Here is an 18,083-nt window from a genome sequence, read left to right as displayed (position 1 = left end):
ATGGCTAAATTAAAAGCAGTTAAATCTTTAATAGCATTTACATTAATTATTGGATTATTTTTTGTAATAATTAATTTGTATTTGCGTGATATTTACAATACACAAATTACTTTACAACAATCAATTTCTCGTTTTCTTGAAGGAATCGATCATTCTACTGGTATTATTTTATAAAATATAATTATTTTAACCATAAATTTTTTTAATTCTTTGAAATTCTCAAATTGTTCGTAAGCATACATTAAAAAAAGAAGAAAAAAATTGAGAAAAATGCTTTAAAAAGAAAAGAAAAATTGAAATCAAAATTTTTTTAGAAAGAAAGGAATGAAATAGTCAAAATATGCTATTCAATTTCATTACTCATTCACTTATTCATCCACTTTTAATTTCACTTAGCTTTCATTTGATACACTTTTTTTTTCCTTTGCATTAAATAAATTATCTTTTGTAGATTTAACCTTTCAAAAGGTCGATGAATGCCATCTTACAAAACTTGACCCCTGGGATCCACATGTTGTCCCATATTTATATCCTAATTGGAATCCATTAAAAACATGTCGCATAAGTCATCAAATGCATGTCGAACTCAAAAATAGCACAGTTAGAATGCTTAATGAGACGTATGTTTTTTTATCTTATCACATACTGTTAAAAGATTCTTCTTTTATCAGTCAGCTCTCCTTTGATTAATCTGTAATACATATTAAATTATGTTTCGGCAAGTTAACTTAATTTTATAAAAATATTTTTTCTTTTTTAAATAATAAAAAAAGTGTGAATAGATTAAACAATGGTTACAAAGAATTGACTGTTTCATTTTATAAATAAATGAATAAAATATTTTTATTATCATTTTTTTTCGTGTCATTTCAATCTCAAAATGATTATAATTTGAATAAAATTTTTAACCTTTTACTTTATAGTACAAATTTATAATAAGGTTATTTAAGCCCTAATTAACTTATTTACTAAATCATAGCTTAGAACTTCAAAATGTCAGTATCGATGTTTGTACGTAAATGATGAATTAAATTTGAAACGAAATAATTGGATTAAAATGGAGAAAAATGTAGCATATAATGAGAGCTGTGATTTTATCGAAACGCATTGCACAGAAAATGAAAAAACAACCTTTCGATATATCTTTGATCAGGCATGTTTCTTTCATTTTTCAATCCTAATTAATTAAATATTTTCACTATTTTTGCTCTTCAACTTTAATTATTAATCTGCTAATAAAATATTTTTATTTCAAAGAAAAAGTAAGCATTTATCATAAACAGCAATATTTTTAATGTTGAAAAAAAATTCAAAATGGATAAATTAAGCTTTTAAATTCGAAACTTTAAAATTTTCAACCTTACTCATTCTTAACTATCATTTTTTTTTTTATTTACAATGTAATGTTAATTATTCGAAATAATTCAAAATTTTCAGGTAGTAAAACAAAGTGGAAAGGTATTTCAAGAGGAGGATGAATTGCATCCAGGTGTATTTATGCTTGTGCTTGATTCCACCTCATCCTCTTCCGGAATTCGTACAATCATGGAAACTAATCAAGTAATTTTTTTTTTTTAATAAATTTCAGTTTTTTTCATTTAAATTACATATCATTTCATTTATTATCATTCATCAATTGATCTTTGGACATATTTATCAACAGTTAATAGTATAGATACACTTTTCTTTTGTTTAGTTCATTCACATAAAATATACATAAATGTTAACATTTGGTGATACTGCTAAACTTATCGATAATTATCATTTCGGCTAAGTAAACTGTATAATATTCGTCACTGATAATAGCAATAACGAAGTTACAAAAAAAAATTTTTCAAAATTTTTTATCTGAAAAGGCGCAATAAGTCGATGAAGTTTGAAATAAAAGGAAGGTAAACTTTGAAACGATTTATTGAAATTCGTGTAAAAGGCCATAATTCTGAGGTTCTCCGTCAATTTTACGATGCGACAACATTTTATTATCATAACAAAGTTGGCCTTAACAGTCGACCAAATGCTTTTGCTATATTTTCAGGTCTTTTTTTCTTTTTGTTTTGAAAGAGATTTGAAGAATTTGCAAATATTATTCAATTTAATTTCTTTGTTTTTCATTTTTTAATTCAGCTTTTTATTTTTTAACTTCTTCCTTAGTCTATTTTCATCCTTCAACTTGTTTTATTTATTACTTAATTTATCTTTTATTTAATTTTCAAATTTTATTCATTTGAATTTTAATTTCGCAAAGTTTTTGTTCCATCTACTCGACTGTTTGATATTTATTAACTGAACTTTAATTATTTTCGTATTATTTGGCTCAATGATTTTCATTCTCGTAATTTCTACGCCTTATAATTTAACTCTTTCATTTTTTTTTTTTAGTCTATTGGTGAATGTGAAATTAGAGTTTTAGAATATATTAAATTGCTATATTTTTATTCCTTTCAAAAATAAAATTTTAACTTTCTCACTATTCTAGGAACTCGTATATCTCAGTTGGATGAGCGCCACTTTCCCGGTAAAAGTGATTCCGAGTATTTAAATTCGTGTAAAGTAAGTTGCTTAATCGTTTAACTCAACAGGACAAATCGAAATATTTAGATGGATGACAAAGTTTAACTTTTTGCATTCTTTATGTCTCTCCTTCTCTTCGTTTACTGATTGCAAAGATAAAAGTGCAAATGCATTAAAATTGTAATTCATTTCATTCATATCAATGTTTTTCATTATTTTAATCACAGTACTTACTGTACTAATTTTTGATCATTGATAAGCATATAAATAAACTATTTTTAATTTTTTAAAATTTTTTCGATCACTAAAACTTTCATCTCGTTCTGTCACATCTTAAATAACTGATTAAATTAAAATAAACGAATTTAACAATTTATTGTATTTCAGGATGGTGTGAAAAAAAATGAAACTGTAACTTATGATTTTATCAATCAAAGTTATGCATCAATAATAGCGGAAGATTGGATTGGTGCATTTAATTGGCCAAATTGTAAAGGTTACGGCTATCCGCCAACCGATCATTTCTGCAAGTAATTAAATTAAAATTATCGTTGTTAAAATATCTAAAAAATTGTGAAGTTAGTAAACTTTAAGTCAAAAATTTTTGCTATCATTGAATAACATACTGAATAAAAGATGAATGAATGATTAATTACGATGTTTACAAACAAGAATACAACTTATAAATGGTACTGTTTAATATATTAGTAATCCGATCGGATGGTTGAAATTAAGTCTAACTTACAACTTGCAAAGATGGAAGCAAAAAATAACATAAAATTTGTCAGAAAAATGATAATTTGAAAATATAATTTGTTGTTGATATGAAGTGCTATGGTATTGCGATCTACCGTAAAGCAACCGAACAAAGAAGAGAAAGATTTCGAGAAATATTTTTATAAAGCAGATTGCCAAGAACCTTATCACAAGGTGATGAATTATGCTAGCAAATTCCTAGACGAATATAATGGAATCTCAAAATTTGTTGTGATATGGCTATCATTGATGACACATGATTCGGCAAGCGGATTATATCGTACTGATAAGGTTCGTCTTTTATCATCACATATCAGATCCTTTGTTGTTCCATTTTTTTGCTAATGATACTGTGATTAGCAGTGATAAAGAAAGTAAAACTTATTGATATAATACTTTTGTCAACTAAAATTTCTTCTATTATTTATAATTTACAGTATTTCGCTAATTTTTTTCGTAAGCATGTCAACAACTTGAATAACTCATTCGTATTTCTAATGGGTGATCACGGATTACGATTTGGTGGTATTCGATCAACTCGTCCTGGTCAGATGGAAGATAATAATCCATTGTTTATGGCAAGATTTCATGTTTATAACAAGAAATAAGCAGTTGAACGAGGATAAATGATGAAGGATGTTTAGAGATCAGAATTTCAATTTAAAAAAATTTTAATTTCACTGATAAATCGTAGATTTTATTACTACAGAATCTAACATTTATCAATGTAAATTTCTAGACTAAGTGAATTCAGCATTTTTCTTATAAATTAAAACTTTGTCAACTTTATCATAATTTCCTTTCCTTTCAGGTAGCATTACCAAAATATTTACGCTCAAATGAACAGCTTATTTTAAATTTAAAACAAAATTCTCGAAGGCATACATCTCAGTTTGACTTCTATGCAACATTATATGATATAGCTCGGTACGCAAGGAAAGATAATTTCCAGAAATGGGATGAACACGATTTCAGGTTTTGCTTCTTTTTTTTTCTTACCATTAACTCTTTTTGCATATATTATCGAAAGAAAGCAATAATAAACATTGCTATTGGCTTTGTCTAAATTTATTGTTTCGTTTAAAATTTTGAGAAAAAAAATTCTAAGAACTTATTTTACTTTTATAAAAATTGTTGTTATATATATATTTTTTAACTTTACCACAATGCTATGTTTTGTGTATACAGTGGATCTCAGTGGTTCACAAAGAAAAAGTTTTTATAATTTTTGAAAATTTCGGAAATGAAAATGCTTTGTTGCATAAATGTTTGTAATATTTATTTTACTTATAGAAATGAATTTGGTGACATAAGAGGTGGCATTCGTGCAAAGAGCATTCTAAGGCCTATTTTATATGACAGGTGAAACAATCTGCAACTATTTTGATGTGACATATTTTGTCCTTTGATTTCTTTTTTTGGAAAGACAAAAGGAAGAATATAAAATTATGGAAGATCACTTTAAAATTAGGAATTATTTTTATGACTATAATTTTATGACTAAGGGAAATAAAAGTTGTTCAGCTTTTTCGAATTTCAATAGGACAATAATTTGAAGTTGTTAAATTTACTATATGACTTCTAGGACATGTGAAGAAATGGAAATTCCGGATGAATACTGCATTTGTGAACAAATTTGGCATAAGACTGATATACACAGTGACGATGTGACAAATGCCGCTCAATTTCTCATTAATGATATCAACAATTTCTTAAAACAGAAAAATCTGACCGAAATCTGCGAAACACTTGATTTCATAGAAGTGATAGTTTTAATTTGCACAAATATTTAGTAAACAAAATTGTTAGATGAAGGAAAAAAAAAAGAAGAAGTTAGTAGATAAAATTACAAATAAAAATAACTGTGAAATATCTTGTAAACAAATTATTTGCTTTCAATTCTTAGTTTAATGAAATTTTATGTTACAAAATTGCATAAGTAATGTAATAAAACATAAAGCAATATATATTAGTGATAAGATTATAATAAAATATAATTTTCTTTAATCATAATATTATACCTAACGTAGCATTAAGAATATAACAATAATTAATAATAGTAATAATAATAATCAAATCTAACAAATTAAAAAACTTTTTGCGCCATTTTTTTTTTCTTTCTTTGAAATAAAAGGAATTTTTTATTTTGTTTTTCTTTTTGTTTTGCTATTTTTTTTTTTCATTTCAACTGAATATTTTTTAGGTTATTTCAGCAGAATATCATGAAACAAAAGCAACGTTGAAAATAGTTGTAAGTGCATCGCCAAGTAATGGAAAATATGAAGCACAATTATTGAAGGAAAAAGATAATTTTAAAATAATCACAAAAGTAACATTTTTTTATTTTATTATTTTATTCACTTATTATTTTCATTTGTTCAACATTTTCAATTTTGTTCCATTTTCTATTCTCTTTTTTGCATTTAATTATTATATTCATAATCTATTATATTTTATTATTTATCTAATATTGTTTGAGAAAATTACATTATATTAATTTATTGGATGAAATTGTAAAGCAAAAGTAAGACGTTATGCTTAAAGTAAAAATTATTAACTTAAATGACTTTCTAGAGCAATTTTTCAAATTTTCAAATTCAGATAACTCGATTGGATCAATACGGCAATCAAGGATACTGTGCACCTGCTGAAGACATTCGACCTTTGTGTTACTGTCGCCAACAGCTTAAAAAAGCTGCGACACAGTGACAATAGCTGCAATATCATTTTGTTTAAATTTTGATAGGAAATGTTAGAATTGTTCCCTTTTTTCACTTAATTTATATTATGTTAATTTTGTCCATTTTCTACAATAATTTATATATCATTATGCTATTATTATATTAAGAAAAAAAAAAGAGTAAACGAAAAGCATACAATCTATAATAAATATAACAGGCAAGGTAATAAGTAAATTTACAGTGTTTCTTTTTAAAAATTCTTATAAATTGGATTTTGAACCTACTTACTAACCTACTTACTTATCAATACATTCAGCTTAATGGTATAAGTTTGTTATGGTATAAGTTTAGGTGCTATCTAAATCTGAACAATACGGATATGCTAGCAAATCAATTAAAATGGATGACTCTCCTCCAAATGAAAATTTGTGAAGAGATTTATCTACAACTGTTATAATTGTGGATGAAACGGCTAATACGGAATAAGCAGATTCAATTACAAAGCGGAAAGTGTCATTTGTCATCACTACTGTACAATTCTCTCAGTGTTTTTTTTCCTCGAAACCGATTTTACGTGACGTCCCCAAAAGAGTCATAACATTATAGATAGCCGATCTCCATGTTTTCCAATTAGAGGTCAAAGTTCATAAAGCTATAATCAAACTAAGAGATTGTTTCAGGGAGCCGTTTTATCTCTTTTTTCGAGCTGCTCTGTTGCGTTAGTAGATAAGCGCTTATTCATGGTAAGCAGTAATCATAACTTAAATACTTTAAAAGAATCGCGAATGACAGTACCCAGGTGACCATCCATGATTTAAACTTATATTAAAAAAGTAAATAAAAACAATGACTCTGTAAATAACTATTCTTCATAGTTCATTGTTTCACATTCTTCTGAATGTTTCGTACACCTTTGTCACATTATCAATTTTCTTGTCCAAGGAATTAATGCTTCTTAGATAGTTGCTGAATTCGTCTATGCTACTTCTATGTAAACAAAAAAGACGAGAAATTCATCATAAAATCAACCGTCGAATGAGGTAATTTAGAAATTTGGCATAGGCCTTTACTTTCCTTAGGCTAATTAGGCTCCCACTGATATGATACTGGACAGTCTACTCGTCTATTCGCTTCATCAAAACATGCCAAACATCATTTTGAAGAAATCTGTGAATAGAACTATATACGACAGTGTCACATAATTGATTATTGGGAAGGATTTAGAGAATGATGCATCTCCATATCTTCATTTGGCCAGTTTTGGTTGATGTTTATATGACAGAATGATCATTTCGAGAAACTTCGAGAGCAGTTCAATCTTGACTAATCAATAATTTGTCACATAGACCTTTCCTGCTCACTCTTTTAATACATTCAGTGAATTTCACATAGAAATGTTTACACATAATATTGAATATCTCCTAAAAAAGGATTTAAACTCTTTGTTTAGATCAGTTTTTTGAAGTTTCTTGCATCCATCTAATTTGATTCATTTATTTAAATTCTTTCATATTTCTTTTGTATTTATATTATAATCATAAATGTTTATGTGTAATGGTTGTTAACGAATAAAAATTATAAAAATAGATTCATTCTCAACAGATTCGTTTATACTAACTCCAAGTCACAACCAAAAAAAGGTTTTCTAACAAAGGCCTATACTTTTGGATCTAAAATTCTTGGATTTGTTATTGTCTTCTTTAGATTTCTTTGATGAGTAATCTTTATGCATTTTATATGTTTTATTTCTCACAGAAATTTTATGGTATCCTTGGTTTATAGTAATAATTTTAGTTTTATTTATAGCTTCTTGCAGCAAATTTTATCTTGCAAATTTTTCTTTGATTTTTCTTTATTGGAATAATGCTTAATTCATTATTTACGAATAACTAATGAAGTATTCATCAGAGTATGTAATTTAAAAATTTTCCAAAAAATTAATCTCAGAATTAGCAACTAAGATAGAAAATATTTTCTAAATATATACCTTATTTTTATTTAATATTAAAATTATTGCAAGAAATAAACTTCATACATATTCGGGAATTGAATTTAGATGAAATATTTGCTCGTCGAATTTTGTTGAAGAGTTGAATTCAATGCTACTGTAAATTTCTAATTTTTAATTTTTTCATTTGTGATACTCTTTATTGAACTTAATTAGAATAATCAAACATTAGAAGATGTTTAAGCTAACAGTAGCAAAAGTCTTCAAAAATAACAGAGCTTAAAATTTTTGGACAAAAAAGAAAGATGAAATTAATTTCAACTTATAATCAGAATATGTCCGATTATATCGTATTGCATTGAATCATTCGTAAATTGTAAATAAATAATTTTGCTTTCAGAATTTCATTTATACTAAAATAATTTTTATAATACAGCGAAATATTTCATTAATTAAAAAATTATTCATTCTGTAAAAGTTTAATTTCAGAGATTATTAGTGCAAAATATTATCACAGATGCGCTAATTAATTAACTAATGAATTCTTCAATACGCTGTCGATTACAATAATCGCAGATAATTCTTTGAAATGAATTTTAAATATTTCAGTTATTCCATCTTCCATTATTTATACAACAAATTTTATGGGAAATAAAATTATTGTAATGAGGAAGTGTGAATGATTTGCAACGTTTAATTTAACAATGTAGAATTAAAAATTCATAATGATTTATAATTTTTCATAAATTTTATTTTAAATTCAGTGGAAGAATTCTTTCTTCTAAATGAAGTTTGTAAAAACGTTTATTAACAATCATTTCTTTAAAAAGGTTCTAAATTTGCCATAAAATAATGGGTATAAGAAAAGAATTATAATTTTCATTTAAATTCATCCAGAAAAAACAAAAAAATTGAATTATGAAAATAAATCGAATTGTTGAAAAAGGAGAATAATTTTAGATTGTTTCATTTAATTTTATTATGTGATCGGATGAATAAAATACAGAAAGTATTTTCTCTAAAATTAAATGAAACAATCTATACAAATGGTTAGCCAAGTAATCAAATAGAAACAATGCAAATATGTCAAATGAGCCAAATGTTTAGCCACGAAGAAAAAAAAAAGTTATATCGAATAAAATTTCAAATTTCTTAAACTTGATTTTCATTTTCAATTTTTTTTACACCGTGACTGGTAATTTGATATTGGTACATTTTAGATAGTTGGCATTTATTGGCCAATAAAAAAAAAAAAAGAAAAAAAAATTGAGCAGAGCAGTTAAACTATAAACTCTACTATACGTACCAATAGCTCTAAAAAATTCCATAAACTAATTTAGGATAAAATTCTCTGATATTTCCCACATTTATCATTATAATAAAACCGGATTAAAGTACTTTCTGAAACGATACAATCAAGCTAATTAATCCGAATTTCCTTGTCGAGCAATGACTTTCGACAAGAGAATACAAATATGCACTAATAGTACCAAAAGCATCATCGATACTTCTCAAAATACCTAACCATGACGCTGATAAGTCTTGTGTTTTTGCATAAGCAACGGTTATCCGAAAAAAAAAAAAAAAAATTGACAAAAAATGCTATTTTTAAATCATAATTTTAATCATTCTATGTTTATAAATTATTGTTATTATTTCATTTCGTTTTTTTTTCGAATAATTTTAAAAATTTCCAAAGCATATCAACAAATAAAAGTAGAAATTGATTTTATTAATTGTATTTAGCAAAATTTCTCGAAAGAAAAAGAGTACGCCATCAAATCTAAGCACAGTCATATACAATTAAGTAAAATAATATAGGCCATTTGACAAATGTATGTTGAACGAAAACCTGGATATTTCTTGCAAGATTCAATCTTTCTTGTTTGTCTGAAAAATTTCAAAGTCTCAAATTAGTTCAAATAATAATTAAACATTAAACAAATGTTGTTTGTTTCGTTTAGAAAAAAAAATTCTGCTTAATTAAGTAGTTAATTTTTTCTATTACTTAGATAGGATTATGAAAAAGGAAAGATGTTGTTGTTGTTGTTGTACTGAAAAAAATAAAAAAGAATAACTTTGGGAAGAAAAAACATTCAAACAAATTGATCATTGATTGAATTAATTAATCTTTTCTTTATTAATTATTCACTCATCATAATTCTTTCACTTATACATCCTATCAAATCTCTCTTCTCTCTCTCTCGCGATATGTCTTAATTAGCCATATCTTATCACTAATCACTAATTCATACTGGATGATAATTTTTATTTCTTGTTTGCCATTAATTATTGCAAAGTGCATAAAAACAGTGATAAAAGATTAATAATTAAGTAATTTGGTATTACTAAATACAACTAATAAAACCAATTTGTATTCTCAAATTTTGCTAATTTTTTCACTCGAATACAAACTTTTACTTGCTTACTCGAATACAAACTATTCAATTCATCAATGATCATTGAATTTGTTAATATCTGTAACTTCTTTCTATTTATAAATATTCGCTGTGAATAATTTTCATTTTTGAAAGTACTAATATGAACCAAATTGATTATAATTGTGATGATTAAGTCTCCTGACGCACAGGTGGCACGTTTGATTTCACGTTGTGATCAATAAATGAAGGTCACATTCAGGTTACTTTTGCAGATTTGCAGATTGCTCTCCTCCTTATAAAATTGATTTAATCAGCAAAATCATTTCATCACACCTATCTATTTGACATATAAATTAATTTTATGTATAAATTAATTTAAATTAATTTTAAAAAATCATTCCTAATTAATTTTAAAAATCATTCCTTAGAAAATAATTTTTTTTTCTGCTTCATAATTTCTAGTATTAATTTTATCAGTCATTTCAGAAAATACTTAAAGTAACTTACTTTCAGTTAATCAGAAGAAATAATTGATGTTATTGCAATAAGGTCATGTGACACGATCATGTTAAACGCCGTTTCACTCTTGATAGCTATAAAAATCCCTTGCTACTTTGCCTCTAAATTTCTTCTTCTTTAAAACATTCAAAGAATAGATATGGAGTAATTTAACAAATGAAATAAGGATAGATCTAAAATCTAAAAGTCAAACTACGTATCTCACATGATTCGATTGGAATGATTTATTTCACATTTCTTAAGTTAAACCAATCAACATTAATTCATTTCAAGCAATTAATAAATACTATCGGCAGTGAAGTTTTAAATGGAATAATCACTAATAATTTAAATATTCTTTTAACCTAATTTACATTTGTTGACTTTGAGGAGCACTACTGGTTCACCAAACATCATCACTATGTTTCATTATGCAACTTGCTTCACTGAAATTTATCGTGGATTCAGTTAATTAAAATCAGCATTTCAATAATTAACCAATTTTAATTCGCTTCGTTCCACTTAATTAATGTGTACCTCTTTTGAGGACTGTTAATGTCTTCAAGTCAATGCTAAGGTTTAAAAAGATCAATTTCATATTTAAGTTCAATTTTTTTAAATTCTTACTACTAGTAATTTTGCTTTTTTTATTATTTTCTAAAATCAAAATTTACTTTCATTAATAATTGCTAATAAATAAATTTACCAGGAGAGAATGACAAATCTCTTTTAGCAAGTTCGGATACTGCACAGTAAACTCTGACGATAACATATACTTCCATAAATACTGATAACGAATTCCATACTGCAAACAACTAGTCGAATTGATAATATCAGCTATAAATAAAAAAGCATGCAATTAATAAGTGGTAAAGTTAAGAGAAAGCATGCAATAAGTGAAAGTAAATGTAGAAGTAGTCTAAAAAAAAATGCATGCATTAATATTGACAAAAACGAACTAAGTAGTTAAAAAGAAAGTGATCAAAGTTAACAAAAAAGCATGCTTTAATATTAACAAAAATGAACTAAATAGTTAAAAAAAAAGGTCATCAAAGTGGATAAGAAGCATGCAGTGAGTAAAGTTAGCCAAAATTCATGTAAATAAATAAAAAAGCTTGCAATTAATAAATAGTAAAGTTAACAAAAAACATGCAGTAAATAAAGTTAGCCAAAATTCATGCAAAAACAAAATTAGTAAAAAAGCATGGAATTAATAAACATTAAGATTAACAAAAGTGCATGCAATTAATAATAGTAAAGTTAACAAAAAACATTCAGTAAATAAAGTTAGCCAAAATTCATGCAAAAATAAAATAAATAAAAAAGCATGCAAAGTAAAAAAAAAGGTAATCAAAGTGAATAAGCATGCAGTTAATAAACATTAAAATTAACAAAAAAACATGCAATTAATAAATAGTAAAGTTAACAGAAAGCATGCAGTAAATAAAGTTAGTCAAAATTCATGCAAAAACAAAATTAATAAAAAAGCATTGAATTAATAAGCATTAAAATTAACAAAAAAGCATGCAATTAATAAACATTAAAATTAACAAAAAAGCATGCAATTCATAAATAGTAAAGTTAACAGAAAGCATGCAATTAATAAATAGTAAAGTTAACAAAAAGCATGCAGTAAATAAAGTTAGCCAAAATTCATGCAAAAACAAAATTAATAAAAAAGCATGCAATTAATAAACATTAAAATTTAAGAAAAAGCATGCAATTACTAAATAGTAAAGTTAGCAAAAAACATGCAGTAAATGAAGTTAGCCAAAATTCATGCAAAAATAAAATAAATAAAAAAGCATGCAAAGTAAAAAAAAGATAACTAATGAATAGGCATGCAATTAATAAACATTAAAAATAACAAAAAGCATGCAATTAATAAATATTAAAGTTAACAAAAAACATGCAGTAAATAAAGTTAGCCAAAATTCATGCAAAAATAAAATAAATAAAAAATCATGGAATTAATAAACATTAAAATTAACAAAAAAACATGCAATTAATAAACATTAAAATTAACAAAAAGCATGCAATTAATAAATAGTAAAGTTAACAAAAAGCATGCAGTAAATAAAGTTAGCCAAAATTCATGCAAAAACAAAATTAATAAAAAAGCATGCAATTAATAAACATTAAAATTAACAAAAAGCATGCAGTAAATAAAGTTAGCCAAAATTCATGCAAAAACAAAATTAATAAAAAAGCATGCAAAGTATAAGAATGCAATTAATAAACATTATATTTAACAAAAAAGCATGCAATTAATAAATAATAAAGTTAACAAAATCATGTGGTAAATAAAGTTAGCGAAAATTCATGCAAAAACAAAATTAATAAAAAAGCATGGAATTAATAAACATTAAAATTAACAAAAGTGCATGCAATTAATAAATAGTGAAGTTAACAGAAGCATGCAGTGAGTAAAGTTAGCCAAAATTCATGCAAAAACAAAATTAATAAAAAAGCATGCAAAGTAAAAAAAAAGGTAATGAAAGTGAATAAGCATGCAGTTAATAAACATTAAAATTAACAAAAAAACATGCAATTAATAAATAGTAAAGTTAACAAAAAGCATGCAGTAAATAAAGTTAGCCAAAATTCATGCAAAAACAAAATTAATAAAAAAGCATGCAAAGTATAAGCATGCAATTAATAAACATTAAAATTAACAAAAAAACATGCAATTAATAAATAGTGAAGTTAACAGAAGCATGCAGTGAGTAAAGTTAGCCAAAATTCATGCAAAAATAAAATAAATAAAAAGGCATGCAGTTAATAAACATTAAAATTTAAAATTAACAAAAAAGCATGCAATTAATAAATAGTAAAGTTAACAGAAGCATGCAGTGAGTAAAGTTAGCCAAAATTCATGCAAAAATAAAATAAATAAAAAGGCATGCAGTTAATAAACATTAAAATTTAAAATTAACAAAAAAGCATGCAATTAATAAATAGTAAAGTTAACAGAAGCATGCAGTGAGTAAAGTTAGCCAAAATTCATGCAAAAATAAAATAAATAAAAAAGCATGCAAAGTAAAAAAAAAAGGTAATTAAAATGAATAAGCATGCAATTAATAAACATTAAAAATAACAAAAAGCATGCAATTAATAAATAATAAAGTTAACAAAAAACATGCAGTAAATAAAGTCAGCCAAAATTCATGCAAAAACAAAATTAATAAAAAAGCATGGAATTAATAAATAGTAAAGTTAACAAAAAGCATGCAATAAATGAAGTAAGCCAAAATTCATGCAAAAACAAAATTAATAAAAAAGCATGCAAAGTAAAAAAAAAAAGGTAATCAAAGTGAATAAGCATGCAGTTAATAGTCATTAAAATTTACAAAAAGCATGCAATTAATAAATAGTAAAGTTAACAAAAAACATGCATTTATTAAGTAATAAAAATGACAGAAAACATGCAGTTAACTAAAAGTAGATGGAGATGCAAACTAAAACAAAAAAAGCATCCATCAATAATAATAATAATGAACTAAGTAGTTAAAAAAAAGTATTATACAGTAAAAAGTTAGCGGAGAACATGCATTAAGTACAAATGATCAAAAATAAATGCAAAACAAGAAAGTGAAAGAAAACTAAAACATAGCTTATAAAAAATGAATACTCTACAGTAAAATTTATAAGAAATATGTTATTAGCTAAAACTAAAAAAAAAAAAAACATGCAACATGACGAATAAATTTAAATTTTCAATTAAGGTTTTATAAATCCAAAACGTCGAAAACAATTCCAAAATTTAAAACCGGAAAGTTGAAAAAATTGAAAATTAGGAAACCAAAAAAACTAAAATTGAAAGCAAATAAATCAAGTTTAAATAAACCTCCCAAAGTTCATTATTTTCAAGCTAATTCAAATAATTTTCAAGATAATTCAAAAATTAAAAAATTGAAGAGGCAATAAAAAAAAAAAAAACAGAAAAAGCTAAAATTTAAATAACTCAAAAATTTTCGAAACTTAGCGAGATCAAAAAATAAATCTCTGGAGAAGTTTCAAAATTTCTTAAAAATCTCAGACTCTACCAATTTTAAAAATATTCAATCAGTAATAAAACATATCTAGAATTTAAAAGCTAATTCAAAAAGCTTCACAATTTAAAATTTCCTTCAGTATTTCAAATGCTCCAAAATTTTCCTCACGTACTATAAGTTACATCGAGGGTAGGTATAACTCTATTTATACCTACTCCCGATCTCTTTCACCACAAAATAACTTATTGGATACCAACTAGGAATTCAACTCAAAAAAAATAAACCTAGACATTGTCAAATTATTCAATGATATCACTATTTTCTAATTCAGCGAATCAAAAATCAAGTTAAATGTAAGAAAAAGCTTGAAAAATTACTAAGTTGCAAAAAAATATTTTAAATGTAAAATGCTGCTATTGGCTACCTAATATGATATTAAAATATTCTAGTAAGACAAAATAAACAAACATGATATTAGCACAAACAAACATAACCAACAAACTTATTACAAGAAACCAAAGTCAAATATAAGTTGGTATCCAACACTCATAATAAATTAGGTGAAAAATAAAAAAATAGCAGAAAAATTAACAGAAAAGAATTAGATAACATTGAAGTAAAAATGAAAAACATATGTAATAAAAAAGTTTAAAAATAACAGTTAAAGTAATATAAAATGTGAAAAACAGAAAAAAAATCATAGACAATCTCTCAAAAAAAAAAAAGCAAAATCATTAGTAATAACTAGAAAATGATTAAAAACACCAAAATTTTCATAATAATAGTTAAATTAGGAACAATAAAATAGAACAATAAACTCTTAAAAAAGTTAGTTGCCCAGAGAGGGCAAATTAAAAAGTAGAATAAAACAAGATAAAAACTGATAAACAAAAAAAAAGCAACTGAATTCAATGAAGTTTGACCTAAAAGTAGCTATTTTCGAATTTTGTCCACGAAAAAGAAATCCCTTTCACAAACTTTTTGATTCTCAAATACACTACAAACAATTAATATTAACACATGCTAGCATAAAATGAATGAGCTTCATGCCCATTTTTCCATATTTTTTTTTCACAAAATTTACAATTTTTTATTAAGCTCTGAATTCAGTTGCTTTTACACTATAAATTATTACTAAAAAAAATTTCAATTTTTATTTTTTTTTTTAGCTTTTTTTATTTTTTTTCATTTTTTATTTTTTTTTGATTTTTTTTATTTTTTAGTTTTTTTGATTTTTTTTTGTTTTTTTTATTTTTTTCGTTTTTTTTTTGTTTTTTTAATTTTTTTTAATTTTTTTTTTTTTTTTTTGATTTTTTTTATTTTTTAAATTTTTTTCATTTTTATTTTGCGCAATACTAACCTGCTTCGGTGTTCTTGTTAGGGCAGAAGACTGGAGAGCTGGGACAGGCAGTAGCAGGTCAGCCGCGTGAGGAGGGCCGGATGTTATCACTGGCCTGAAAAAAAAAATCGCTGGTTAGAAAAACTATGAAATCCACTTTCTGAATGTTTTGTTTTCTGTACATTCGAATTTTCATTTCCTTCTCAATTTCAAATTTCATTTCTTAGATATTAGTAATTTCTCACCTGGAATGAAGAGGTGGCTGGCATCCTCTTCTCTCCCCACTAGGTCAAGTCTGCGGCGCTTGACCTGCCTTTCGTTGATCACGGCCGCACACGCTCTCGGGCACCAATCGAGAGCGTGAACTTCCGTCGCTGCTCTCTTTTGCGCGGCCGTGAATCCGGGTGGCAGCAGGAGGTAATGGCCACAACGAGCGCAAAAACCTGAAATATTCATAATGAATTAGTCCGCCAACTTTTAGATAAATCAAATATGCTAATGTTTTTAAAAACTAATTGCAAATTCCGCTTAGAAGTACTTACCATCCTGCTTATGCATTCTCGAGGCGTGAATACGCCACCCTTTCAATGTGCCAAACTGCCTGCCGCAGATACCACACACTGAAAATAGAAATGATTAGAAGAAGAATGGAAATTTTGTGACCGTTTTGAAACATTGTAAAGAAGAACATTGTGACATTTCACTCATAAATATGATTTTATCATTAAAAGATTAAAGTATGATTATATTCCTTTAAAATATTACAAACATAAAATCATCTTCTAACGTTATTAAAATTATAAATTACCGATGTTCTTCTCTTCATTTGCTTCAACCACCGTGTATGGTTCTGCTTGCGGCACTAGCAACTCCCGTCGGAGCTGCTCCGGAAGATCCCCTAAATCAGCGGGGTGGAATTCTTCCGGTGCTGCCGCAACCGATGTATGCGTCGCCAGAACCGGAATATTAATCGTCCTCGTCCTTCTGAAATAGTTTCAAATTTGGTTTAAATTATTCAGCAGATCAAATTAACAAAAAGTTAGCAATTGTTCTAGTTATTACTTTGTTTACTACATGGTTACTACATTTATTTCAGAAATCAAAACTTACAGGACGAGTTCGCGAACTGATTCGACCGGTTCTGCAACGGCATTTGGTGCCACCGGTGCCTCAGTTTCTTCATCGCTTTCCGGCAGAGGAGCCCACTCTGCTTCCGTTGGCCAATTCTCGGCCTCATCAGTATCATTAGTTTCAGGCAGAGGGGCCCACTCTGCCTCTTCTTCGTAAAATGCCTGCTCCTGAGGCACCGATTCTTCTCCATCCTGCCCTTCGACCTCCGACCTCCTCTCCGTATCCTCCAAGCAGGTTAAGAGCAGATCTTCAATCTGAAAAGACCACATTTTAAGAAAGTACTTTCTATAGCTCTTCATATAAATTAAAAGTATAACTCTTTCTATAATCCTTAATTGATGACAAAAAAGAAAAATGAATTTACCTGCTCTCTTTCGCGCATATATTCCTGTAATGCACGGAGCATTACAGGTTCCCGTTCTAGATATACCAGAACATCGGAAATAGTCCGATGTTCTGGATTTTGGGCGACACGCGAGCCCACTCTATAAAATTATCAAATTAATCAAATGCAAATTGATGATAAACCAACGCCAAATTATGCGTTCCAATTATATTAAAATTGATCACAATACTACTTATAAAATTGATCACAATACTGCTTATATCAATCATCAAATGCCTTGCAATTTTTCTTTAACTCAATTCTAATTTAAGAGAAAAAAAATGAAAAGATAATTTATAAAAACATTTCCATCTTAAGTGATATTCCCTACTGAAGGAATATATGCAAATATCTACTTACTTTCTTTTGATGCATTCGATAAAAGGCGCTATAAATCTCAGCATGCCGCACAAAATTTGTTATTTTTCCTGAAATTAATTTCTCAATTATATTTTGGA

At 26.4% G+C, this 18,083-nt stretch overlaps 2 protein-coding genes across 2 annotated transcripts; one reads left to right on the top strand and one right to left on the bottom strand.

Moving 5' to 3' along the window:
* Positions 1 to 5,976, top strand: Bm1124 (Uncharacterized protein; the record flags this gene model as incomplete). The annotated part of the gene is made up of 14 exons (XM_043079763.1): positions 1 to 160; positions 452 to 620; positions 985 to 1,153; positions 1,438 to 1,560; positions 1,945 to 2,035; positions 2,477 to 2,550; positions 2,899 to 3,041; positions 3,342 to 3,558; positions 3,705 to 3,845; positions 4,079 to 4,242; positions 4,561 to 4,629; positions 4,853 to 5,030; positions 5,471 to 5,596; positions 5,869 to 5,976. The coding sequence occupies 14 exons, from the start codon at positions 1 to 3 to the stop codon at positions 5,974 to 5,976; spliced, it is 1,932 nt and encodes a 643-aa protein (XP_042935697.1).
* Positions 5,977 to 16,216: 10,240 nt separating this feature from the next.
* Positions 16,217 to 18,029, bottom strand: Bm17608 (Uncharacterized protein; the record flags this gene model as incomplete). The annotated part of the gene is made up of 7 exons (XM_043079762.1): positions 16,217 to 16,224; positions 16,355 to 16,552; positions 16,652 to 16,729; positions 16,918 to 17,093; positions 17,220 to 17,494; positions 17,605 to 17,725; positions 17,986 to 18,029. 7 exons carry the CDS (start codon positions 18,027 to 18,029, stop codon positions 16,217 to 16,219), a joined length of 900 nt encoding a protein of 299 aa, XP_042935696.1.
* Between the last annotated feature and the right edge of the window lie 54 nt (positions 18,030 to 18,083).

Source organism: Brugia malayi, assembly GCF_000002995.4.
Source record: "Brugia malayi strain FR3 genome assembly, contig: Bm_v4_Chr3_scaffold_001, whole genome shotgun sequence".
NCBI lineage: Eukaryota > Metazoa > Nematoda > Chromadorea > Rhabditida > Onchocercidae > Brugia > Brugia malayi.
Note: the sequence above shows the minus strand (reverse complement) of the source record. Positions and strands in the feature narration are given on the sequence as shown.